Genomic DNA, 27,904 nt, shown 5'->3' on the forward strand with positions numbered 1-27,904 from the left:
GGACACAGTGGCCACCCGTGGGTGCTGGGGGTCCCCTAGGGACAGAGGGGACACCCATAGGTGCTGGGGGACACATCGGGACACAGGGGCCACCCGTGGGTGCTGGGGGTCCCCCAGCGATGCAGAGGACACCCATAGGTGCTGGGGGACACATAAGGACATAGGGGACACCCATAGGTGCTAGGGGTCCCCCAGGGACACCCATAGGTGCTGGGGGACACATAGGGACACAGGGTCACCCGTGTGTGCCCCCACCTGTGGTTGATGATGCGATGCACCGTCATCCACTCGGGTTTGATGCCGTAGCGGTAGAAGCGCTCCTCCATGCCGCCGTACAGGGGGTCCTGGCTGTGCCCCCTCTTGTCGCTCTTGGTGTCATCGTCCCCGGAGCCGTAATCCAGGGGGGGGGCTCGTCCATGTCGTTCTTGCGCTGGTAGTTGCGGTACATCACCAGGTGGAAGATCTCCAGCTGAGGAAGGAGGGGGGGAACAGAATGTGAGTGGGGGGGGGGGGCTCTGGGTGGTCCCACCCCCCCCCAGGTGGGTACAGGGGGTGACCCCTGTGCCATGTCCCCCCCAGGTCCCTGAGAACCCCCTAGTGCGGGTGTAGGGGTGTCCCCTATCCCTGAGCCCCCCCCAAAGGGTGGGCAAAGGGGTGGCCCTGACCCCAGGCTGGTGTCAAGGGTGTCCCCTACCCCTGAGGACCCCCAGGGTGGGCACAAGGGTGGCCGAGACCCCAAGGTGGGCATTGGGGCACCCCTGAGTCCCCCCATGTTGGTCACAGGGGCAGCCCCTGTCCTGAGCCCCCCCCAGGTTGGGGATAGCAGAGTCCCCTCCCCCTGAATACCCCCAGGTGGGCACGGGGGGGCCCTGACCCCAGGTTGGTCACAGGGACATCCCAAAGACCCCCAACATTGGTCATAGGAGTGTCCCCAACCCCCCAGGCCATGTCCCACCACCATCCCCATCCCATGTCCCATCCCCATCCCCAACCCCCCAGGCCATGTCCCATTGCTGCCCCCCTCCCTCCTGCCCTTTATGCCCCCCTCCCTCCTGCCCTTTCCCCCCTGCCCCCAATACCTGCAGCTCCTTGATCCACGAGCAGTGCCAGTAGGACAGTCCCACCCACTTGACGAAGAACTCCCTCTCGGATCGGCCCTGCAGCACTTTGGGGGGGACCCTCGGGGGGTCCCTCGGGGGGAGGCACGGCCACGGGGGGGGCGGCTCCCCCCACCGCCAGTACAGGATCTTCTGCACGCGGCCCTTCAGTACCGGGCACTGCGGGGACAGGGGGGTGGGGACCCTCCGTGTGGGGACAGACACAGCCCATGTCCCACCACAGCCATGACCCCATCCCACCCACCCATATCCTCATCCCCCCCATCCCACCCCAGCCATATCCCCATCCCACCCCAGCCATATCCCCATCCCCCCTAACCCCCCATCCATATCCCATCCCACCCCAGCCATATCCCCCCCATCCATATCCCCATCCCCCCACCCATATCCTCACCCCCCCCATCCCACCCCATCCATATCCCCATCCCACCCCAGCCATATCCCCCCACCCATATCCCCATCCCCCCCATCCCACCCCATCCATACCCCCATCCCACCCCAGCCATGTCCCCCATTCTACCTATCCCCCCCCATCCATGTCCCTATTCCCTTACCACCCCTTCCTACCTGTGTCCCCAACCCTTTCCATGTCCCATCCATGTCCCCATCCCGATCCTGTCCTAACCCATCCACATCCCCATCCATGTCCCCATCCCCATCCACGTCTTCATCCCATCCCCATCACCACCCACATCCCCATCCACGTCCCTGTCCCCATCCTTCCCCATCCACATCCCACCCCCACCTTTATCTTTGCCCCATCCACATCCTTGTCCTCATCCATGTCCCCATCCCTGTCCCCACTCCTATCCCATCCCCATCCCTGTCCATTCCTGTCCCATCCCAACCATGTCTCTGTCCCATCCCTGTCCCCACTCCTATCTCACCCCCATCCCCACTTCTATCCCATCCCCATCCCTGTCCCCACTTCTATCTCACCCCATCCCCATCCCTGTCCCCATCCCCATCTCCATTCCTATCCCATCCCTGTCCCCACTCCTATCCCATCCCCATCCCCGTCCCCATCCCTGTCCCCACTCCTATCTCACCCCATCCCCATCCATGTCCCATCCCTGTCCCCACTTCTATCCCATCCCATCCCCATTCCTATCCCATCCCTGTCCCCACTCCTGTCCCATCCCCATCCCTGTCCCATCCCCGTCTCCATTCCTATCCCATCCCCATCCCTGTCCCCACTTCTATCCCATCCCATCCCCACTCTTATCCCATCCCTGTCCCCACTCCTGTCCAATCCCCATCCATGTCCCTATCCCATCCCTGTCCCCACTCCTATCCCATCCCCAACCCATCCCCTGTCCCCATTCCTATCCCACCCCCATCCATGTCCCCACTCCTATCCATCCCCATCCCCACTTCTATCCCATCCCCATTCTTACCCCATCCCTGTCCCCACTCCTGTCCAAACCCCATCCCCATCCCTGTCCCATCCCTGTCTCCATTCCTATCCCATTCCTATCCCCACTCCTATCTCACCCCCATCCCCACTCCTATCCCATCCCCATCCCTGTCCCCACTTCTATCTCACCCCATCCCCATCCCTGTCCCATCCCTGTCTCCATTCCTATCCCATCCCTGTCTCCATTCCTATCCCATCCCTGTCCCCACTCCTATCCCATCCCCATCCATGTCCCTACTCTTATCCCATCCCCATCCATGTCCCTACTCCTATCCCATCCTCATCCCTGTCCCACTTCTATCCCATCCCCATCCCCACTCTTATCCCATCCCTGTCCCCACTCCTGTCCCATCTCCATCCATGTCCCTGTCCCATCCCTGTCCCCACTCCTATCTCACCCCCATCCCCATTTTCTGTCCCATCCCCACTCTATCCCATCCCCATCCCTGTTCCCACTCCTGTCCCATCTCCATCCCTGTCCCATCCCCATCCCTGTCCCCACTTCTATCCCACCCCATCCCCATCCCTGTCCCATTCCCATCCCTATCCTGTCCCTACTCCTATCCCACCCCCATCCCTGTCCCATCTCCATCCCTGTCCCCACTCCTATCCCATCTCCATCCCCATCCCTGTCCCCACTCCTATCCCATCCCCATCCCTGTCCCTACTCCCATCCCTGTCCCATCCCTGTCCCCACTCCTATCCCACCCCATCCCCATCCCCCCACACTCCCACCCCCCATTTCCCCCCCCATCTCACGGTGCATCTGGGGCAGAGCCATTCCCCGTTGGGGACCTCAGGCAGGGGGGGTTGAGGCAGTGGATGTGGTATGAGGAGATGCAGGCGTCGCAGCAGAGCAGCTCCCCGCCGTCCTTGCACACGCGGCAGTACTCCATGTGATCGTCCTCCTCCTCCTTCTCACCTTCCTCCTCCAGCTCCTCCTCGTACTCCTCCTCCTCCTCCTTCGCCTCCCACTGCACCCCCTCCTTCTCCTGGGGGCACGGGGGGGGTCAGGGTGGGGGGCAGGGGTCCCCATGGCCTTCTCAAGGGGCCCAAAAGCCTCTTGGGGGCACCCCCAGGGACCCCAAACCCATCCCAGCCCCCACCATAGGGATCCCAAAACCCCCTCAGGGACCACAAAACCCTCATAAGGACCCCAAAATCCATCCCAGCCCTGCCCTAGGAATGCAAAAACCCCCCAAAGGACCCCAAACCCATCCCAGCCCCCACCATAGAAATCCCAAAACCCCCCCAGGGACCCCAAAACCCTCTTAAAGACCCCAAACCCATTTCAGCCCCCATCCTGGGAATCATAAAACTCAAACTTCCCCCTCGGGACCCCCTTATGGACCCTCAAAACCTCCTTAGGGACCCCCCAGTGTCCTCAAATACACCCAGATTCACCCTGGACACCCCCAGGGACCCCAAACGCCCCCAGTCAATGGAGAGACCCCCTCAGGGACCCCCAATTCCCCCCAGTCAATGGAGAGACCCCCTCAGGGACCCCAAAACTCCCCCCAGGAACTTCAAACCTCCTCAGGGACCCCCCTAAGTGTCCTCAAACACTCCCAATGTCCCCCTAGACACCCCCCAGAAGCCCCCAGGGACCCCAACCCCCCCCAAGTCAATAGAGAGACCCCCTCAGGGACCCCCAAACTCCCCCCAAGACCCTCAAACCTCCTCAGGGACCCTCCCAATGTCCCCCTAGACACCCCCCAACAACCCCCAGGGACCCCAACCCCCCCCAAGTCAATGGAGAGACCCCCCCAGGGACCCCCAAACTCCCCCCAGGACCCTCAAACCTCCTCAGGGACCCCCCTAAGTGTCCTCAACCCCCCCCATGCCTCCACCTACACAGTGGGGGCAGCTCCATCGCCCCTCGGGCGCGCGGTCGAGCTCGGGGTCGAGGCAGACGAGGTGGTAGGCGCGGGGGCACGTGTCGCACAGGATGATCTCCCCCCCCTGCTGACACACCTCGCAGTAATCCTGGTGGTCCGTCTCGTAGCCATCACCGTCCTCCTCCGGACCTGGTCCTGTATAGAGAGCAATGAGCGCTGACACTGCGGCCATGGGGGTGGGGGGATATCGGGGGGCAATGGGGACAGCAGGGGGATGTGGGGACAGGAGGGGGATGTGGGGGGTGATGAGGAGAGGAGGGGGACATGGGGATGGGAGGGGGATATGGGGGGGATAATGAGGAGAGGGGGGACATGGGGACAGGAGGGGGATATGGGGATGGGGGCTATAGGGACGGGGGGGATATGGGGATGGGGGGCTATAGGGACGGGGGGGGACATGAGGATGGAGGTGATGAGGACAGGAGGGGGACATGGGGACAGGAGGGGGACATGGGGATGGGGGCTAATGAGAAGGGGGACATGGGGACAGGAAGGATGGGGACAAGAGGGGGATATGGGGATGGGAGGGGGATATGGGGATGGGGGGTAATGAGGAGAGAAGGGGGACATGGGGACAGGAGGGGGATATGGGGATGGGGGGCTATAGGGACGGGGGGGGACATGGGGATGAGGGGGCTATAGGGACGGGGGGGATATGGGGATGGGGGGTGATGGGGACAGGAGGGGGATATGGGGATGGGGGGCTATAGGGACGGGGGGGATATGGGGATGGGGGGTGATGGGGACAGGGGGGACATGGGGATGGGGGGTGATGGGGTCAGGATAGGGACATGGGGATGGGGGGTAATGAGAAGGGGGACATGGGGACAGGAGGGGGATATGGGGATGGGGGGTAATGAGAAGGGGGACATGGGGACAGGAGGGGGATATGGGGATGGGGGGCTATAGGGACTGGGGGGGATATGGGGATGGGGGCTATAGGGACAGGGGGGGACATGGGGATGGGGGGTGATGGGGACAGGAGGGGGATATGGGGACAGGAGGGGGGATGTGGGGATGGGGGGTGATGAGGAGAGGAGGGGGACATGGGGATGGGTGGGGACATAAGGACACAGGGGGACATGGGGACAGCCTGGGACTAGGCCAGAGGGCACAGACCCCCCCCCCAGGGGTCTGCCCCTGATCTAAGCCAGGATTGCAAGTAACACCACAATGGGGGGGGATGGAGAAGGGGGGACAAAGCAGGGAGGTGACATTGGGTTTGGGGACCCCCAGGGGGTGCTCACCATGTCCGGGCACAGCAGCCGCCCCAGCAGGACCACGATCTCTATTGAGGACAGTGCAGGGAACTGCGAGGAGAGATGGAGACCTGAGCTGAGGACCCCAAGGAGGGGGGACCCACAAGGAGGGGGACAGCGAGGACCCCAAGGAGGGGGGACCCCCAAGGAGGGGGATGGTGAGGACCCAAAGATGGGGGGACTGTGAGGACCCCAAGGAGGGGGGACATAGAGGACCCCAAGGAGGGGGACAGCAAGGACCCCAAGGAGGGGGGACAGCAAGGACCCAAAGATGGGGGGGCATAGAAAACCCCAAGGAGGGGGACAGGGAGGACCCCAAGGTGGGGGGACAGCGAGGACCCCAACATGGGGGACAGCGAGGACCCAAAGATGGGGGGACATAGAGGACCCCAAGGAGGGGGACAGGGAGGACCCCAAGCAGGGGGGAAAGCGAGGACCCCAAGGAGGGGGGCAGTGAGGACCCCAACATGGGGGACAGCGAGGACCCCAACATGGGGGGACATAGAAAACCCCAAGGAGGGGGGTCTCTGGGGGTGGGGGTCTCTGGGGTGGGGGTCTCTGGGGGTGGGGTCTCTGGGGGTGGGGGTCTCTGGGGTGGGGTCTCTGGGGGTGGGGGTCTCTGGGGGTGGGGGTCTCTGGGGGTGGGGGTCTCTGGGGGTGGGGTCTCTGGGGGTGGGGGTCTCTGGGGGTGGGGGTCTCTGGGGGGGGGGTCTCTGGGGGTGGGGGTCTCTGGGGGTGGGGGGTCTCTGGGGGTGGGGTCTCTGGGGGTGGGGTCTCTGGGGAGGGGGGTCTCTGGGGTGGGGTCTCTGGGGGTGGGGGTCTCTGGGGTGGGGGTCTCTGGGGTGGGGGTCTCTGGGGGTGGGGGTCTCTGGGGTGGGGGTCTCTGGGGGTGGGGGTCTCTGGGGGTGGGGGTCTCTGGGGGTGGGGGGTCTCTGGGGGTGGGGGTCCCTGGGGGTGGGGTCTCTGGGGGGGGGGGTCTCTGGGGGGGGGGGTCTCTGGGGGGGGGGGTCTCTGGGGGGGGGGGTCTCTGGGGGGGGGGTCTCTGGGGGTGGGGGTCTCTGGGGGTGGGGGTCTCTGGGGGTGGGGGTCTCTGGGTGGGGGTCTCTGGGGGTGGGGGTCTCTGGGGGTGGGGGTCTCTGGGGGTGGGGTCTCTGGGGGTGGGGTCTCTGGGGGTGATGGTCTCTGGGGTGGGGTCTCTGGGTGGGGGTCTCTGGGGGTGGGGGTCTCTGGGGGTGGGGGTCTCTGGGGTTGGGAGTCTCTGGGGTTGGGGTCTCTGGGGTGGGGGTCTCTGGGGGTGGGGGTCTCACCCTTCTTCTTCTTACGCCCAGGCCGGCCCCGTTTCAGTTTCTTGATGCGGCCCGACGGGTCGGAGCGGGCGGACGCGCTGTGGACGCTGGAGCTCTCGGCGTCTGACTCCTCCTCAGCCTCAGCAGCGTCATCACTCTGTGGTAGGGGGTGGGATTGGGGGGGGGTCAGGGGGGATGGGATGGGGGGGGATAGGGATGAGGGGATACAGGGGGATATGGGGATACAGGGGGATATGGGGATGAAAAGACACGGGGATGAGGGGATATGGGGGGACACGGGGAGCAGGGGATATGGGGATACAGGGGGACATGGGGATGAGAGGATACGGGGACAGGGGGATATGGGGACATGGGGATATGGGGACAAGGGGACACAAGGACAGGGGGATATGGGGACATGGGGACACAAGGACAGGGGGATATGGGGACATGGGGACACAAGGATGGGGGGATATGGGGACAGGGGGATATGGGGACAAGGGGACACAAGGACAGGGGGATATGGGGACAAGGGGATATGGGGACATGGGGACACAAGGACAGGGGAATATGGGGACAGGGGGATACGGGGACAAGGGGATATGGGGACAAGGGGACACAAGGACAGGGGGATATGGGGACAAGGGGACACAAGGACAGGGGGATATGGGGACAAGGGGACACAAGGACAGGGGGATATGGGGACAGGGGGATATGGGGACAGGGGGACACAAGGGCAGGGGGACACAAGGGCAGGGGGACACAAGGGCAGGGGGATATGGGGACAGGGGGATATGGGGACACAAGGACAGGGGGATATGGGGACAGGGGGACACCAGGACAGGGGGATATGGGGACAGGGGGATATGGGGACAAGGGGGACACAAGGACAGGGGGATATGGGGACAGGGGGATATGGGGACAAGGGGGACACAAGGACAGGGGGATATGGGGACAAGGGGGACACAAGGACAGGGGGATATGGGGACAGGGGGATATGGGGACAAGGGGATATGGGGACAAGGGGATATGGGGACAAGGGGACACAAGGACAGGGGGATATGGGGACAAGGGGATATGGGGACAAGGGGATATGGGGACAAGGGGATATGGGGACAGGGGGACACAAGGACAGGGGGACACAAGGACAGGGGGACACAAGGACAGGGGGATATGGGGACAAGGGGATATGGGGGCAATGGGGATATGGGGGCAATGGGGGGCTCCTCACCGAGCTGCTCTTCTTGCGTTTGCCGCCGATGACGCCCAGTTTGATCTTGAGCGGCGCCATCTTCTTCCCCTTCATCTTCCTCTTCAGCTCCGGCACCCGCGGGCTCTTACTGCGCTTCTTATGGCCGGGACCTGGGGGGAAAGTAATGGGGTCTTATGGGGTCTGTGCATGGGGTCCTCACCTCAATGGGATCTCATGGGGTCTGTGCCCCCACAGCAATGGGGTCTCATGGGGTCTGTGCCCCCACATCAATGGGATCCCACGGGGTCTGTATACTCTGACCCCACATCAATGGGATCTCATGGGGTCTGTATATGCTGACCCCACATCAATGGGGTCTCATGGGGTCTGTATACTCTGACCCCACATCAATAGGGTCTCATGGGGTCTGTGCCCCCACATCAATGGGATCCCACAGGGTCTGTATACTCTGACCCCACATCAGTGGGGTCTCATGGGGTCTGTGTCCCCACATCAATGGGATCCCATGGGGTCTGTATACTCTGACCCCACATCAATGGGATCCCATGGGGTCTGTACACACTGACCCCACATCAATGGGGTCTCATGGGGTCTGTATACTCTGACCCCACATCAATGGGGTCTCATGGGGTCTGTACACACTGACCCCACATCAATGGGGTCTCACATGGTCTGTATATGCTGACCCCACATCAATGGGGTCTCATGGGGTCTGTGTCCCCACATCAATGGGATCTGTACACACTGACCCCACATCAATGGGATCTCATGGGTCTGTGTCCCCACATCAATGGGAGCTCATGGGGTCTGTGTCCCCACATCAATGGGATCCCATGGGGTCTGTATACCCTGACCCCACATCAATGGGGTCTCACGCGATCCCTGCCCCCCACCTTTGCCCTCCTTGGTGGTCCCTGCCCCCCACCTTTGCCCTCCTTGGTGGTCCCTGCCCCCCACCTTTGCCCTCCTTGGTGGTCTCTGCCCCCCACCTTTGCCCTCCTTGGTCTTGGCCTTTCTCAATGGTGCTGGTGGTGCCTCGGGGGCCACGGCGGCGACGGCGGCCGACACTTGTTCGGCTACAGCGGCGGCAGCGGCGGCGGCGGCGGCGGCCACGGCGGCAGCGGAGCCTTTGAAGGGGTTGTTGGCGCTGAACTCGCGCCACTTGGCGCCCAGGATGGTCATCATCTTGGACATGGGGATCTTGGGGTTCTTCTTGGCGATCAGCGGCCTAAGGTGGGAGGCAGCGAGGATGGGACCCCACTATGGGGATCCTAAAGGACCCCTGGGGGCCTGAAACCCACCCATGGGGCGACTAAAGGACCTGCAACCCATCCATGGGGCTTCTAAAGGACCCCTGGGGGCCCTGCAACCCTATGGGGATTCTAAAGGACCTGCAGCCCCCCTATGGGGATTCTGAAGGACCCATGGGGCCCTGCAACCCTATGGGGATTCTGAAGGACCCCTGGGGGCCTGCAACCCTATGGGGATTCTAAAGGACCCATGGGGGCCCTGCAACCCTATGGGGATTCTAAAGGACCCCTGGGGGGCCTGCAACCCTATGGGGATTCTAAAGGACCCCTGGGGGCCATGCAACCCTATGGGGATTCTGAAGGACCCATGGGGGCCTGAAACCCTATGGGGATTCTGAAGGACCCCTGGGGGCCATGCAACCCTATGGGGATTCTAAAGGACCCATGGGGGCCTGAAACCCTATGGGGATTCTGAAGGACCCATGGGGGCCCTGCAACCCTATGGGGATTCTGAAGGACCCCTGGGGGCCATGCAACCCTATGGGAATTCTGAAGGACCCATGGGGGCCCTGCAACCCTATGGGGATTCTAAAGGACCCATGGGGGCCTGAAACCCTATGGGGATTCTAAAGGACCCATGGGGGCCCTGAAACCCACCCATGGGATTCTAAAGGACCTGCAACCCACCCATGGGATCCTAAAGGACCCCTGGGGCCCTGCAACCCACCCATAGGATTCTAAAGGACCCATGGGGGCCTGCAACCCTATGGGGATTCTAAAGGACCTGCAGCCCCCCTATGGGGATTCTAAAGGACCCATGGGGGCCATGCAACCCAATGGGGATTCTAAAGGACCCATGGGGGCCTGAAACCCACCCATGGGGTGACTAAAGGACCTGCAACCCATCCATGGGGCTTCTAAAGGACCCCTTGGGGCCCTGCAACCCTATGGGGATTCTGAAGGACCCCTGGGGGCCATGCAACCCTATGGGGATTCTAAAGGACCCATGGGGGCCCTGCAACCCTATGGGGATTCTAAAGGACCCCTGGGGGCCATGCAACCCTATGGGGATTCTGAAGGACCCCTGGGGGCCTGCAGCCCACCCATAGGATTCTAAAGGACGTGCAACCCACTCATAGGATTCTAAAGGACCCCTGGGGGCCTGCAACCCACCCATAGGATTCTAAAGGACCTGCAACCCACCCATGGGGATTCTAAAGGACCTGCAGCCCACCCATGGGATTCTAAAGGACCCCTGGGGGGCCCTGCAGCATCCCAAGGTGCACCCAGGGAGCACTAAGGGGACCCAGAGCACCCCAAGGTATCCCCAAAGCACCCCAAGAGGCCTTCAATGTACCCCAAGGCACCCCCAATGCCCTCAATGTACCCCAGAGCACCCCAAGGCACCCCCAAAGCACCCCAAGGTATCCCCAAAGCACCCCAAGAGGACTTCAATGTACCCCAAGGCATCCCCAATGCCCTCAATGTACCCCAAAGCACCCCCAAAGCAACCCAAAGTATGCCTAGAGCACCCAATGGTACCCCCAAGGCACACCAAGGTACCCCCAAAGCACCCCAAGGAGCCTCCAGCTGCCCTCAATGTACCCCAAGGCACCCCCAAAGCACCCCAAGGTGCCTTCAGCTGCCCTCAATGAACCCCAAGGCAACCCCAGAGCACCCCAAAGTACACCCAGAGCACCCCATGGCACCCCCAAAGCACCCCAAGGAGCCTCCAGCTGCCCTCAATGTACCCCAAGACACCCCCAAAGCACCTAAATGTATGCCCAGAGCACCCCAAGGAGCCCCCAAAGCACCCCAAGGAGCCTCCAGCTGCCCTCAATGTACCCCAAGGTACCCCCAAAGCACCCCAAGAGGCCTTCAATGTACCCAAAGGCACCCCCAAAGCACCCCAAAGCACCCAAAGGTATGCCCAAAGCACCCCAAGGGGCCTTCAGCTGCCATCAATGTACCCCAAGGCACCCCCAAAGTGTCCCACTGAGCCCCCAGAGCACCCCAAGGGGCTTTCAGCTGCCCTCAATGTACCCTAGAGCACCCCAAGGCACCCCCAAAGCACCCCAAGGGGCCTTCAGCTGCCATCAACGTACCCCAGAGCACTCCAAGAGGCCTTCAGCTGCCCTCAATGAACCCCAAAGCACCCCAGAGCACCCCAAGGCACCCCCAAAGTGTCCCACTGAGCCCCCAAAGCACCCCAAGGTGCCTTCAGCAGCCCTCAATGTACCCCAAGGTGACCCCAAAGCACCCCAAGGTGCCTTCAGCTGCCCTCAATGTACCCCAGAGCACCCCAAGACACCCCCAAAGCACCCCTAGGTGCCTTCAGCAGCCCCCCATCCCCCCCACTGACCTCATGAACTGGCTGAATGCTTTGTAGTTGGTGAGTGTGTGATAGTCCTCCTCGGTGAAGATGTGATCCACGTCCTCCAGCCCCCAGGCTCCCAGCAGCTGAGCCGACGACTTCTGCTCCACTGGCTGCATCCGAACAAGGACAGCGAGGTCAGGGTGGGGGTGTGGGGACCCTTAGATGCACCAGGACCCCCCACCATAGGCACCAGGACCCCCCATAGGGACAGCAAGGTCAGGGTGGGGGTGTGGGGACCCCCAGATGCACCAGGACCCCCCACCATAGGCACCAGGACCCCCCATAGGGACAGCAAGGTCAGGGTGGGGGTGTGGGGACCCTCAGATGCACCAGGACCCCCCACCATAGGCACCAGGACCCCCCCATAGGGACAGCGAGGTCAGGGTGGGGGTGTAGGGACCCCCAGCTCCACCAGGACCCCCCTGAGCCCCAATACAGGCATAGGGACCCCCCCATGGGGACAGCAAGGTCAGGTTGGGGGTGTGGGGACCCCCAGATGCACCAGGACCCCCCACCATAGGCACCAGGACCCCCCCATAGGGACAGCGAGGTCAGGGTGGGGGTGTGGGGACCCCCAGCTCCACCAGGACCCCCCAGAGCCCCAATACAGGCATAGGGACCCCCCCATGGGGACAGCAAGGTCAGGGTGGGTGTGTGGGGACCCTCAGATGCACCTGGACCCCCACCATAGGCACCAGGACCCCCCCATGGGGACAGCAAGGTCAGGGTGGGTGTGTGGGGACCCCCACTGCACCAGGACCCCCAATGAGCCCCAATACAGGGTCAGGAAGGTCAGGGTGGGTGTGTGGGGACCCTCAGATGCACCAGGACCCCCACCATAGGCACCAGGACCCCCCCATGGGGACAGCGAGGTCAGGGTGGGGGTGTGGGGACCCCCAGCTGCACCAGGACCCCCCTGAGCCCCAATACAGGCATAGAGACCCCCCTCAATAGGGTCAGGAAGGTCAGGATGGGGGTGTAGGGACCCCCAGATGCACCTGGACCCCCACCATAGGCACCAGGACCCCCCCATGGGGACAGCAAGGTCAGGGTGGGTGTGTGGGGACCCCCAGCTCCACCAGGACCCCCCTCAGCCCCAATGAGCCCCAATACAGGGTCAGGAAGGTGAAAGCGGGTGTGTGGGGACCCCCAGCTGCACCAGGACCCCCATGAGCCCCAATACAGGCACCAGGACCCCCCCCAGGCCGTACCTTCACCTTCTGCCCCCCCTCCTCGTCCATCTTTTTCCTCCTCTTGGTTTTCTTCTCCTTCTTCTCCCTGTGCTTCCTCCTCTTCTTTTTGGCCACGCCGCCGTAGTCGCTGCCGCCGCTCTCTGATTTCTCCCTGTACTCGTCGCGCTCCGACTCGAACTCATCCTCACTCACCTGCGTCAGCACAGACCCCCCCCCAACCCATGTCTATGGCACCACAAAGACCCCCAGGTCACATCGAGACCCACAGCCTCGTCTGTCACCCCCTTATGACACACTGAGACCCCCATCTGCCACCCCAAGATCCCATCTGTCACCCCAAGACTCCAATGTGTCACCCCAAGACCCCCATGTGTCACCCTAAGACCCCTATGTGTCACCCTAAGACCCTCTCTGTCACCCCCAGACCCTAACACGTCAACCTGAGACCCCCATATATCACCCCAAGACCCCCATGTGTCACCCCAAGACCCCCATGTGTCACCCCAAGACCCTAACATGTCCATCTGAGACCCCATTTATCTCCCCAAGACCCCCATGTGCCACCCTAAGACCCCTATGTGTCACCCCAAGACCCCCATGTGTCACCCTAAGACCCTCTCTGTCACCCCCAGACCCTAACATGTCATCCTGAGACCCCCCATGTGTCACCCCAAGACCCTACGTGTCATCCTAAGACCCCCATGTGTCACCCCAAGACCCCCATATATCACCCCAAGACCCCCACGTGTCACCCCAAGACCCCCATGTGCCACCCCAAGCCGTACCCCCATGTGTCACCCCAAGACCCTCTCTGTCATCCCAAGACTCCAATGTGTCATCCTAAGACCCTCTCTGTCACCCCCAGACCCTAACATGCCACCATAAGACCCCCACACGTCACCCTAAGGATCCTCTATGTCACCCCCAGACCCCCACGTGTCACCCTAAGACCCTCTGTGTCACCCCCAAACCCTGAGATGCCACTGTAAGACCCCCATATGTCACCCTAAGACCCTCTTGGTCACCCCCAGACCCTAACATGCCACCCTAAGACCCCCACACATCACCCTAAGATCCTCTATGTCACACCAAGACCCCCATATGTCACCCTAAGACCCTCTTGGTCACCCCCAGACCCCCATGTGTTACCCCAAGACCCCCATGTGTCACCCCCAGACCTTAACATGTCATCCTGAGACCCCATGTGCCACCCTAAGACCCTCTCTATTACCCCCAGACCCTGAGATGCCACTGTAAGACCCCCATATGTCACCCTAAGACCCTCTTGGTCACCTCCAGACCCTAACATGCCACCATAAGACCCCCACACGTCACCCTAAGGATCCTCTATGTCACCCCCAGACCCCCATGTGTCACCCCCAGACCCCCATGTGTCACCCTAAGACCCTCTTGGTCACCTCCAGGCCCCCCATATGTCACCATAAGACCCCCTCTGTCACCCCCAGACCCCTGAGATGCCACCATAAGACCCCCGCGTGTCACCCCAAGCCCCCCACCCCTGATGCAGTGCCGTCCCATCACCCCATTGAGTTGGCAGCCCCCATCCCCAGGTTTGGGGGGGTCACCCACCAATTTTTTCCTTTTCCGGGGTTTTCCAGGCTTGTTTTCCTTTTGCTTCCTTGGTCCCCGTTTCTTCTTCTTCACCCCCAAAGCTCCCTCCAGGCCACGCAGCAGCTCCTCATCAGCATCTATGGGGACATAGACATGTGATATAGGCACTGATAAAGGCAGTTTTTCCCCCACTTTGCCCCTTTTCAGGGTGGAAAAAGGGCTCAGAGATGGTTTTTCTTTTCCTTTTTAGGCCGTTTCTTAACCCAAAAGGAGCCTCTGGTGAAGGTAAAGGGGAAAACACAGCAGATTGAGGGTCAAATACGTATAGAAAGGAAAGCACTGACTGCAAAGGGGGACAAAAAGAAGCTGAAAAGTGGCATTTTGGGCCATTTCCCCCCATTTGCAGGAAGGCTGAAGGTGCCACTTTGTTTCATGGCAGCAAAAATGAGTGAAACATCATCCAAAATGGCCAAAACTGGGCCAAAAATGGCACCAAATGGCACCAAAATCCACCAGAATGGCACTAAATTGCACCAAAATCCACCAGAATGGCACTAAATGGCACCAAAATCTGCCAGAATGGCACTAAATTGCACCAAAATCTGCCAGAATGGCACCAAAATCCACCAGAATGGCACCAAATGGCACCAAAATCCACCAGAATGGCACCAAATGGCACCAAAATCCACCAGAATCCACCAGAATGGCACCAAAATCCGCCAGAATGGCACCAAAATCCGCCAGAATGGCACCAAAATCCGCCAGAATGGCACCAAAATCCGCCAGAATGGCACCAAAATCCGCCAGAATGGCACCAAAATCCGCCAGAATGGCACCAAATGGCACCAAAATCCACCAGAATGGCACCAAATGGCATCAAATCTTTGTGGAAAAGCAGCAAAACGGCACCAAAACAGCCCCAAAATGGTACAAATAATGGCAAAAAGCATCAAAATGCCACAATAAAATGCCAGATCCCCACCAAAAATCATCGTAACGCCACCAAAATGGACCCACATGGCACCAAAATTCACCCAAAAGTGCCAAAACTCTGCCAAAAAGTGCTGAGATGGCACCAAAAAGGGCCAAAGCAGCAGCAGAAAGTGGCCAGATGGCACCAAAAGCCACCAAAGCTTCAGCAAAGATTGACAGAACGTCACCAAAAAACACCAAAACGCCACAAAAGTCACCAAAACACCATTAAAAAGCACCAAAATCCCACCAAAAATCGTCCAAATGGCACCAAAGATGACAGAAATCCCAGGGAAAAGTGGTAAAGCAGCACCAAAAAGCACCAAAACGCCCCCAAAATGAACCCCAGCTTCACCAAAAAGCACCAAAACACCGGCCCAAATTGACCAAATGACCCCAAAAATGACTAAAACAGCCCCAAAAATTAGCAATGTCTCACCAAAAAGCAGCAAAAGATCATAAGAAAGCACCGAAACGCCACCAAAATGTGCCCAAGTGCCACCAAAAAGCATCAAAATGCCACTAAAAATGACCAAAATCCCACCAAAAATTGACCAAAATCCCACCAAAAACCTGTAAACCACCATGAAAAATCACAGCGCTTCAACTAAAAGCATCAAAATACCATGAAAAAGGGCCAAAATAACACCAAAAGTGCCCAAATTGCACCAAAACAGCATAAAAAGGGCTCGAATAGCACCAAAAAGCACCAAAATACCATGAAAAATGTCCAAATGGCACCAAAAAGCATCAAAACAGCATAAAAAGGGCCCAAATGGCACCAAAAAGTACCAGAACAACATTAAAAGTGCCCAAATGGCACCAAACCAGCACTAAAAGGTGCCCAAATGACACCAAAAAGTACCAAAATAGCAGAAAAAGGGCCCAAATAGCATCAAAAAGCACCAAAAGACCATGAAAAATTGCCCAAATGGCACCAAAAAGCACCAAACCAGCACTAAAAGGTGCCCAAATGACACCAAAAAGTACCAAATCTGCACCAAAACTGCCCCAAAGCCACCAAAAAGCACCAAAATAGCAGAAAAAGTGCCCAAATTGCATCAAAAAGCACCAAAATGCCATGAAAAAAAATACTTGAATGGCACCAAAAAGCACCAAATCTGCACCAAAAAGTGCCCAAATGGCACCAAAAAACACCAAAATACCATGAAAAAAATACGTGAATGGCACCAAAAAGCACCAAATCTGCACCAAAACTGCACCAAAAAGTGCCCAAATGGCACCAAAAAGCACCAAATCTGCACCAAAAAGTGCCCGAATGGCACCAAATCAGCACAAAAAGGGCCACAGGCTCCAGCAGTGCCACATCCCAGCCTTGTTTTGGGGTGAAATCTCGTTGTTTTGGGGTGAAATCCCGTTGTTTTGGGGTGAAATCCCATTGTTTGGGGTGAAATCCCGTTGTTTTGGGGTGAAATCCCCTTGTTTTGGGGTGAAATCTCGTTGTTTTGGGGTGAAATCCCATTGTTTTGGGGTGAAATCCCATTGTTTGGGGTGAAATCCCGTTGTTTTGGGGTGAAATCCCATTGTTTTGGGGTGAAATCCCATCGTTTTGGGGTGAAATCTCGTTGTTTTGGGGTGAAATCCCGTTGTTTTGGGGTGAAATCCCATTGTTTTGGGGTGAAATCTCGTTGTTTTGGGGTGAAATCTCGTTGTTTTGGGGTGAAATCCCATTGTTTTGGGGTGAAATCTCGTTGTTTTGGGGTGAAATCCCATTGTTTTGGGGTGAAATCTCGTTGTTTTGGGGTGAAATCTCATTGTTTTGGGGTGAAATCCCATTGTTTTGGGGTGAAATCCCGTTGTTTTGGGGTGAAATCCCATTGTTTGGGGTGAAATCCCATCGTTTTGGGGTGAAATCCCATCGTTTTGGGGTGAAATCCCGTTGTTTTGGGGTGAAATCCCATTGTTTTGGGGTGAAATCCCATCGTTTTGGGGTGAAATCCCGTCGTTTTGGGGTGAAATCTCATTGTTTTGGGGTGAAATCCCCTTGTTTTGGGGTGAAATCCCATTGTTTTGGGGTGAAATCTCGTTGTTTTGGGGTGAAATCCCATCGTTTTGGGGTTAAATCCCGTTGTTTTGGGGTGACATCCCATCGTTTTGGGGTGAAATCTCGTTGTTTTGGGGTGAAATCTCGTTGTTTTGGGGTGAAATCTCGTTGTTTTGGGGTGAAATCCCATTGTTTTGGGGTGAAATCTCGTTGTTTTGGGGTGAAATCCCATTGTTTTGGGGTGAAATCTCGTTGTTTTGGGGTGAAATCTCATTGTTTTGGGGTGAAATCCCATTGTTTTGGGGTGAAATCCCGTTGTTTTGGGGTGAAATCCCATTGTTTGGGGTGAAATCCCATCGTTTTGGGGTGAAATCCCATCGTTTTGGGGTGAAATCCCGTTGTTTTGGGGTGAAATCCCATCGTTTTGGGGTGAAATCCCGTCGTTTTGGGGTGAAATCTCATTGTTTTGGGGTGAAATCCCATTGTTTTGAGGTGAAATCCCATTGTTTGGGGTGAAATCTCATTGTTTTGGGGTGAAATCCCGTCGTTTTGGGGTGAAATCCCATCGTTTTGGGGTGAAATCCCCTTGTTTTGGGGTGAAATCCCATTGTTTTGGGATGAAATCCCATTGTTTTGGGGTGAAATCCCATTGTTTTGGGTTCTCTGGCGATGCAGTGACCCAGGAGCTTCGTTAGCAGCTCCGAGTCATTAAGCAATTAGCAGATGAGATCGAGCCAAGCTCATACAGCCCCATAATCCCCATGGAAATGGCTCATTGAGGGGTTTTTGCCCCAAAATGTGGGGCTGGGGGAGCACCACAAACCCCATTTTGCCCTTTTTTGCCCCAAAACCACAGTGGGATGAGGAGCAATGAGTGACCCCTCCGTCACCCATCCACAATGAGCACAGACACGTTTTCCCCTTTTTTTGACCCAAAATCAGCAGCTGTCACAGCAGAGGGGGGGGAGGAAGGGCAGATTGGGGACAAAAGGGTGGAAAAAGGGCAAAACTGGGGTGGAAAAGGGCAAAATTGGGGTGGAAAAAGGGCAAAATTGGGGTGGAAAAAGGGCAAAATTGGGGTGGAAAAAGGGCAAAATTGGGGTGGAAAAAGGGCAAAATTGGGGTGGAAAAAGGGCAAAATTGGGGTGGAAAAAGGGCAAAATTGGGGTGGAAAAAGGGCAAAATTGGGGTGGAAAAGGGGCAAAATTGGGGTGGAAAAGGGGCAAAATTGGGGTGGAAAAGGGGCAAAATTGGGGTGGAAAAGGGGCAAAATTGGGGTGGAAAAGGGGCAAAATTGGGGTGGAAAAGGGGCAAAATTGGGGTGGAAAAGGGGCAAAATTGGGGTGGAAAAAGGGGCAAAAATGGTGTGGAAAAAGGGGCAAAAATGGTGTGGAAAAAGGGCAAAATTGGGGTGGAAAAGGGGCAAAATTGGGGTGGAAAAAGGGCAAAATTGGGGGGGAAAAAGGGCAAAATTGGGGTGGAAAAAGGGCAAAATTGGGGTGGAAAAAGGGCAAAATTGGGGTGGAAAAGGGGCAAAATTGGGGTGGAAAAGGGGCAAAATTGGGGTGGAAAAGGGGCAAAATTGGGGTGGAAAAGGGGCAAAATCGGGGTGGAAAAGGGGCAAAATTGGGGTGGAAAAGGGGCAAAATTGGGGTAGAAAAGGGGCAAAATTGGGGTGGAAAAGGGGCAAAATTGGGGTGGAAAAAGGGCAAAATTGGGGTGGAAAAGGGGCAAAATTGGGGTGGAAAATGGGACTAATTGGATGAAAATGGATCAAAATGGGGCAGAAAAGGAGACGCCAGGGTGGGAAAAGAGGAAAAAATGGGTGAAAAAGGGCAAAAAATAAGGTGAAATGGGGCAGAAAATGACACAGTGGGGTGGAAAAAGGAGCAAAATGGGTCGGAGAAGAATGTGATAGAAAGGAAAAGGGGCAGAAATAGGGCAAAATGGGCCAAAAAAGGGCAAAATGGGCCAAAAAAGGGCAAAATGGGCCAAAAAAGGGCAAAATGGGCCAAAAAAGGGCAAAATTGAGTGAGGGAAGGATGAAAAAAGGGCCAAAATTGGGCAGGAAAAGGACAAAATGGGGTGGAAAATACAAGAAAAAGGGCAAAATGGGGCAGGAAAATGACACATCAGAGGGCAAAAAGGGCACACAAAGGGCAAAATGGGGCAGAAAAGGGCCAAAATGGAACAGAAAAGGGCACCACAGGGCAGGAAAAGGGCACAGAGGAGCAGAAAAAGGTGGGAAAAGGGCAAAATGGGGTGAAAAGGGATAAAAAAGGGTCAAAATGGGGCAGAAAAGAGCAAAATGGGGTGGAAATGGGGCAGAAAAAGGGCAGAGTGGGGGAAAAGGGCCAAAACGGGGCAGAAAAGGGCCAAAACGGGGCAGAAAAGGGGCCAAAACGGGGCAGAAAAGGGCCAAAACGGGGCAGGAAAGGGGCCAAAACGGGGCAGAAAAGGGGCCAAAACGGGGCAGAAAAGGGGCCAAAACGGGGCAGAAAAGGGCCAAAACGGGGCAGAAAAGGGCCAAAACGGGGCAGAAAAGGGCAAAACGGGGCAGAAAAAGGCCAAAACGGGGCAGAAAAAGGCCAAAACGGGGCAGAAAAAGGCCAAAATGGGGCAGAAAAAGGGCAAAACGGGGCAGAAAAAGGGCAAAACGGGGCAGAAAAGGGCCAAAACGGGGCAGGAAAGGGCCAAAACGGGGCAGAAAAGGGCCAAACTAGCACTTTTTGCCCTCATTTCCCTGCTCAGACAACGGGACATCACAGAGCACCATGTTGGGGGGGGGGGGGGGGGCCAATATCTCTCTTTCCCTCCCCATTTTCCACTGCCCCCCCCCCCCCCCTTTCCTCTCATCCCTCCCCCGTTTCCACTTCCCCGCCATTTTGGGGCTGTTTTGGGGTTTTTGTTTTAATGACTATTTTTTGCATGGCGGATTTTCCCCACACCTGAAGGAATCCCCCGAGGGGGAGGGCAAGAAAATGAGGGGAAAAAGGGGGAAATCGGGCAAAAGTGAAAGCAAAGGGGAACATGGGGGAGAGGATGGGGGGGGGGGTTGAAAAACACGATGTAAAAAGAGGGAAAAAAGCCCAAAAAAGGGGGGAAGGAAAAGGGTGAAAATGGAGGAAAAAAAAAAGGGCTGAGACAAAGAGGTGAACGGAGCAACGAAATGGGGGAAAAAACAGCAAAATACGGCAACGACGCCACGAAATGAAGGGGGGGGGAGGAGGGGGGAAGGGAATGAGAGAAGAAGGGTCGTTTTTGGGGTATTTTGGGGTATTTTGGGGGGATTTAGGGGCTGTTTTTGTTGGGGTTGAGCCTCCAGCGCGGCGCTCAGGAATGTCACGTTGGCTTTTTGCCCAAATCTGCCTTTTTTTTTGTTGTTTTTTTTTTTCTTGTAAGGTTTTTGGGTAAATTGAACAGCACGCGTCTCTTTGTTCCGTCTTCCCTTCCCCCCCCTTCCCTTAACCCCCCCCCTCCCTTCTTTCTTTTCCTGCTCTGATTAAAAACGGGTCGAAAACATCAAAAATCGGTGAAAAAATAAAAAGAAAAGAAAGCAAAAGCAAAACGGCCGGAGCAGGAGGTCGGGAAAGTTGTGAAAAGTGCCTGTTTCACCTCAAATTGAGTGGCCGGACAGGACAGATGGACAGACTCTGCTCTAAGGAGGGATGGGACAGTGGGGGGGGCAGGGGGATTTTGGGGAGAAAAAGGATCAAATTGGTGCATTTGGGGCTGGGGAAGAAAAGCTGAAGGAAGGTGTGGGGAGAGAGGGAAAAATGGGGGGGAATGGGGGGTTTGGGGGCAATGAGGGCAGATGGGGGGGACAAAAAGGGCCTAAAATCCAAATGGACCCATTTCTGAGGGGTTTTGGGGGTAAAAAGGGGCCTAATATCCAAACTGACCCATTTCTGAGGGGTTTGGGGGTAAAAAGGGGCCTAATATACAAATGGACCCATTGCTGAGGGATTTATGGGGAAAAACGGGAGTAACATCCAAACTGACCCATTTCTGTGAGGTTTTGGGGTAAAAAAGGGCCAAACAGCCAAACTGACCTATTTCTGAGGGATTTATGGGGTGGAAAAAAGGGCCTAAAATTCAAATTGACCCATTTCTGAGCAGTTTAAGCAATAAAAAAAGGGCCTAATATCCAAACTGACCCATTGCTGAGGGGTTTTGGGGGGAAAAAGAGAGTCTAAAATCCAAATTGACCCATTTCTGAGGAGTTTAGCAAGAAAAAAGGGACCTAATGTCCAAACTGACCCATTGCTGAGGGGCCTGGAGGGAAAGAAGGCCCTAAAATCCAAAGTGACCCATTTCTGAGGGGTTTATGGGGAAAAAAGGGAGTAACATCCAAACTGACCCATTGCTGAGGGGTTTGGGGGGAAAAAGAGAGCCTAAAATCCAAATTGACCCATTTCTGAGGAATTTAGCAAGAAAAAAGGGACCTAATATCCAAAGTGACCCATTTCTGAGGGGTTTTGGGGTGAAAAGGCCTAACATCCAAAGTGACCCATTTCTGAGAGGTTTTTGGGGGGAAAAGGGGCCTAACATCCAAAGTGACCCATTTCTGAGGGGTTTTTGATGAAAAAAAAACCATCTAATATGCACACTGACCCATTTCTGAAGTGTTTGGGGGCAAAAAAGGGCCTAACATCCAAACTGACCCATTGCTGAGGGGTTTGGGGGCAAAAAAGGGCCTTAAAATCCAAACTGACCCATTTCTGAGGAGTTTAGCAATAAAAAAGGGCCTAACATCCAAAGTGACCCATTTCTGAGGGGTTTTGGGGGGAAAAAGGGGCCTAACATCCAAATTGACCCATTTCTGAGGGGTTTTTGATGAAAAAAAAACCTCTAACATGCACACTGACCCATTTCTGAAGTGTTTGGGGGCAAAAAAGGGCCTAACATCCAAACTGACCCATTGCTGATGGGTTTGGGGGGAGAAAAGGGCCTAAAATCCAAAGTGGCCCATTTCTGAGGGGTTTTAGGGTAAAAAGGCCCTGAAAACCAAATAGATCCATTTCTGAGGGTTTTTGGAGAAAGAAAAAGATGCCCCAAAGCCCAAATTTAACCCATTCTAAGCATTCTGGGGGAAACAGAGGCCCTTAAGGCCAAACTGACCCATTTCTGAGTGATTTTGGGGTAAAAAAAGGGCACTAAAACCCAAACTGACCCATTTCTGAGGTTTCCTGTGGAGAATGAGGCCCTAAAATCCAAACAGACCCATTTCTGAGGGGTTTTGGGGGGAAAAAAAGGCCCTAAAACCCAAACTGACCCATTTCAGAGTGTTTTGGAGTGAAAAAAGGCCATTAAGTGTGAATTCGCCCATTTCTGAGCATTTCTGTGGAGAAACAGAGGCCCTAAAGCCCAAATTTAACCCTTTCTGAGTGTTCTGAAGGAAAACAGAGGTCCTTCAGCCCAAATTTGCCCATTTCTGAGTGTTTTGGGAAAATACAGGCCTTAAAAATCCACATTTACCTGTTTCTGAGTGTCCCTGCGGAAAAATGAGGCCCTCAAACACGAATTGACCCATTTCTGGGTATTTTGGGGTAAATAAATGCCCTTAAAGCCCAATTTCCCCGTTTCTGACTATTCCTGTGGAAAACTGAGGCCCTCAAACCCAAACTAACCCCTAAAATACCCAGAAATGGGTAAAAAAGACCCTAAAACCCAAACTTGCCCATTTCTGACTATTCCTGTGGAAAACTGAGGCCCTCAAACCCAAACTGACCCATTTCTGGGTATTTTAGGGGTAAAAAAAGGCCTTAAAACCCAAACTTGCCCATTTCTGAGTGTTCCTGTGGAAAACTGAGGCCCTCCAACCCAAACTGACCCATTTCTGGGTATTTCAGGGGTAAAAAAAAGGCCTTGAAACCCAAATTTGCCCATTTCTGAGTATTCCTGTGGAAAACTGAGGCCCTCCAACCCAAACTGACCCATTTCTGGGTATTTTGGAGTAAAAAAAGGCCTTAAAACCCAAACTTGCCCATTTCTGAGTGTCCCTGTGGAAAACTGAGGCCCTCAAACCCAAACTGACCCATTTCTGGGTATTTTGGGGTAAAAAAAGGCCTTAAAACCCAAACTTGCCCATTTCTGAGTATCCTTGTGGAAAAATGAGGCCTTCAAACCCCAATTCACCAATTTCTGGGTATTTTGGGGTAAAAAAAGGCCTTAAAACCCAAACTTGCCCATTTCTGAGTGTTCCTGTGGAAAAATGAGGCCCTCCAACCCAAACTGACCCATTTCTGGGTATTTTGGGGTAAAAAAAAGGCCTTAAAACCCAAATTTGCCCATTTCTGAGTGTTCCTGTGGAAAACTGAGGCCCTCAAACCCAAACTGACCCATTTCTGGGTATTTTAGGGGTAAAAAAAGGCCTTAAAACCCAAATTTGCCCATTTCTGAGTATCCCTGTGGAAAACTGAGGCCCTCCAACCCAAACTGACCCATTTCTGGGTATTTTAGGGGTAAAAAAAGGCCTTAAAACCCAAACTTGCCCATTTCTGAGTGTTCCTGTAGAAAACTGAGGCCCTCAAACCCAAACTGACCCATTTCTGGGTATTTTGGAGTAAAAAAAGGCCCTAAAACCCAAATTTGCCCATTTCTGAGTATCCCTGTGGAAAACTGAGGCCCTCCAACCCAAACTGACCCATTTCTGGGTATTTTGGGGTAAAAAAAAGACCCTAAAACCCAAACTTGCCCATTTCTGAGTATTCCTGTGGAAAACTGAGGCCCTCCAACCCAAACTGACCCATTTCTGGGTATTTTGGGGTAAAAAAAAGGCCTTAAAACCCAAACTTGCCCATTTCTGAGTGTCCCTGTGAAAAAATGAGGCCTTCAAACCCCAATTTGCCCATTTCTGGGTATTTTGGGGTAAAAAAAGGCCTTAAAACCCAAACTTGCCCATTTCTGAGTATCCCTGTGGAAAACTGAGGCCCTCAAACCCAAACTGACCCATTTCTGGGTATTTTAGGGGTTAAAAAAGGCCTTAAAACCCAAACTTGCCCATTTCTGAGTATTCCTGTGGAAAACTGAGGCCCTCCAACCCAAACTGACCCATTTCTGGGTATTTTGGGGTAAAAAAAGGCCCTAAAACTCAAATTTGCCCATTTCTGAGTGTTCCTGTGGAAAACTGAGGCCCTCAAACCCAAACTGACCCATTTCTGGGTATTTTGGAGTAAAAAAAGGCCGTAAAACCCAAATTTGCCCATTTCTGAGCGTCCCTGTGGAAAATTGAGGCCCTCCAACCCAAACTGACCCATTTCTGGGTATTTTGGGGTAAAAAAAGGCCTTAAAACCCAAACTTGCCCATTTCTGAGTATCCCTGTGGAAAAACGAGGCCTTCAAACCCCAATTCACCAATTTCTGGGTATTTTGGGGTAAAAAAAGGCTCAATTTACCCATTTCTGAGGCAAACCAACAGCTCTCTGCACTTAAATTTAACCATTTCTGAGTATGTTTTTTGGGGTAAAAAAGGCCCCAAATGGAGCCATTTCGAAGCACTTCCCAAACGTGCCCTTTTAACATTGCAAAACCCACCGGATTTTGGGTCACTTTGGGCAAAAAGAAACTTTTTCCTTCCTTTTTATTTTTTCTTTGAGAGAAAAATACCCAAAAAGACGAAGTTTAAACCCAAAAACCCCACAGAAGAGATGAAGAAAAAAGGGCCCGTTTTGGAGCCCTGTTTTGGGGGAAAAAACAGCAGAAAAAGTGTTTCCAACCCCATAAGTGTGAAAATCACCTTTTGCTTTTAACCAAAATTGCCTTTTTTTTGGCTGATTCTTTCTTTCCACTTTGGGGTGGGGGGGGGAGGGGGGAAATGGGAGCAAAAAATGGGTAAAATTAAGGCAAAATTGGGGTCAAATGAAACGTGGCAATGACGGAAAATGGAAGGGGGAAATAAAATGAGGGGAAACATCCCCAAATTGGAGCTGCTGTCTGAGGTGGGTTTATGTTTTTTATTGGGGGGGGGGGCATTGATTACAATGAGGCCCTATGGGAGGGGGGGGGGGGTCTCGGTTTTACCCAAATTCTTGCATTTTTGGGGTGGTTTTTTTTTTTTTGGGGGGGGGACATGAGTTGTAATGGGGGGGGTCCCTAATCTGGCCTTTTATTTGGGGGGGGGGGCCATGAATTGCAATTGGGGGGGGGGGGGGCACAGTCCTAAATCTACCACAGTTATTATGGGGGGGGGGGCACAGTGAGGGGGGGTCCCTGAGGAGGTAAAGGGGGGGGTGTGAAGGTTCCCCCCCCCAAAATCTTCACACATAATTTAATATCTGCCCCCCCCCCCCCCAAATAAACACAGACCCTCACACCCCCCCCCCCCATACAAACACGGGGTGGGGGGGCCATTCCACTGTGCCCCCCCCCCCAATACAGACCCCCAAACCCCCCCAATACAGACTCAAATCCGACCCCCCCAACACACACAAATTGGGGGGGGGTCCCAATAACAGCCTGGGGGGGGGGTCCCCAATAACAGCCTCAAATCTGACCCCCCCCGAAACACACACAAATTGGGGGGGGGTCCCTAATAAAAGCCTCCAATCCAGCCCCCCCAACACACACAAATTGGGGGGGGGGGTCTCCAATAACAGCCTCAAACCCGACCCCCCCCCCAATAACAGCCTCAAATCCAACCCCCCCAACATACACAGACTGGGGGGGGGTCTCCAATAACAGCCTCAAACCCGACCCCCCCCCCAATAACAGCCTCAAATCCAACCCCCCCAACATACACAGACTGGGGGGGGGTCTCCAATAACAGCCTCAAACCCGACCCCCCCCCCCCCCAATAACAGCCTCAAATCCAACCCCCCCCAACATACACAGACTGGGGGGGGTCTCCAATAACAGCCTCAACCCGACCCCCCCAACACACATAAATTGGGGTGGGGGGGTTGTTAACATTCCACAGTGCCCCCCCCCCCATCGCCGAGCATTATTTGAGGGGGGGGGCTCATAATTGGGGTAATAAAGCAGATAAAGCAGCACCAGGAATAACAATAACACCAGGAAAGCAATGACCCCCCCCACAACAAACACACGCTGCCCCCCCCCCCCCCCACGAGAGCTGCCGTTGTTTACAAACACCGCCCCCCCCCCCCCCCATAACAACCCCCCCCCCATCCCGGCTCAGTCCCTTATTTATATGGGGGGGGTCCATTAGTTCAGTCCCTTATTAATATGGGGGGGGTCCATTAGCTCCTTATTGTTATGGGGGGGGCCCATTAGCTCCTTATCGCTATGGGGGGGGCATTAGGTCCTTATTGTTTTTTGGGGGGGGGGGGCATTAACTCCGTCCCTTATTACTTTGGGGTGGGGGGAACGACGGGACATTAGGTCCTTATTGTTATGGGGGGGGGGGGGGGCATTAGGTCCTTATTGTTTTGGGGGGGGGGGTCCATTAGGTCCTTATCGCTATGGGGGGGTCCATTACCTCCTTATCGCAATGGGGGGGGGGTCCATTAGGTCCTTATCGCTATGGGGGGGCATTAGGTCCTTATTGTTTTTTGGGGGGGGTCCATTAACTCCTTATCGCTATGGAGGGGGGTCCATTAACTCCTTATCGATATGGGGGGGGCATTAGGTCCTTATTGTTTTTTGGGGGGGGTCCATTAGGTCCTTATCACTATGGGGGGGGTCCATTAGGTCCTTATCGCTATGGGGGGGGTCCATTAGGTCCTTATCGCTATGGGGGGGGCATTAGGTCCTTATTGTTTTGGGGGGGGGGGGGAGGTCCATTAGCTCCTTACTGCTATGGGGGGGGGCATTAGGTCCTTATTGTTTTGGGGGGGGGCGTCCATTAGGTCCTTATCGCTATGGGGGGGGGCATTAGGTCCTTATTGTTTTTTGGGGGGGGTCCATTAACACCTTATCGCTATGGGGGGGGCATTAGGTCCTTATTGTTTTGGGGGGGGGTCCATTAGCTCCTTATCGCTATGGGGGGGTCCATTACTTCCTTATCTCTATATTGGGGGGGGGGGGGGGGGTCCATTACCTGTCGTCACCGTAGCGGCCGGAGCCGGAGCTGGTAGTGGGGGGGGCGGCGGTGGCGGTGGGGGGGGGGGTAACGGAGGTGGGGGGGCGGCGGTGTTGGCGGTGGTAGTGACGGGGGGGGGGGGGGTGGGGGGGATGAGGTGGTGGGGGGGGGGGGGGGCGGCGGGTAGAGATCTTCGTCGTCGTCGTCGTCTTCTTCCTCCTCCTCCTCTTCCTCCTCCTCGGAACCTTCTTCACCCTCCGCCTCGGAACCCGCCATCTCCTCCTCCTCCTCCTCGTCCTCCCGCAGCGGGGACGCCATGGCGGCGGGGCGGGGGGCGGAGGGAGGAGGAGGAGGAAGAACTA

General features: G+C 55.7%; 2 protein-coding genes across 2 annotated transcripts in view; one reads left to right on the plus strand and one right to left on the minus strand.

The window, feature by feature from the left end:
* The window catches only part of LOC146751505 (ATP-dependent chromatin remodeler CHD3-like), a gene marked incomplete at its 5' end in the record, with an annotated part of 36,105 nt that extends 36,066 nt beyond the window's left edge, over positions 1-39 (plus strand). Inside the window, 1 exon segment of the mRNA XM_085534381.1 lies at positions 1-39. Coding sequence (XP_085390507.1) covers positions 1-39 — 39 coding nt within the window.
* Positions 36-27,904, minus strand: LOC107307445 (ATP-dependent chromatin remodeler CHD3-like). Its single transcript, XM_085534382.1, is given in 15 exon segments — positions 36-141; positions 256-400; positions 403-469; positions 1,080-1,277; positions 3,295-3,338; positions 3,341-3,527; positions 4,390-4,568; positions 5,681-5,743; positions 7,000-7,135; positions 8,210-8,340; positions 9,181-9,419; positions 11,804-11,928; positions 13,030-13,203; positions 14,602-14,720; positions 27,561-27,904. Coding segments are annotated over 13 exon segments (1,650 nt in total). The 5' UTR covers positions 13,060-13,203; positions 14,602-14,720; positions 27,561-27,904.

Source organism: Coturnix japonica, unplaced genomic scaffold, assembly GCF_054131305.1.
Source record: "Coturnix japonica strain WE unplaced genomic scaffold, WE-NBRP24 Scf082, whole genome shotgun sequence".
Lineage (NCBI taxonomy): Eukaryota > Metazoa > Chordata > Aves > Galliformes > Phasianidae > Coturnix > Coturnix japonica.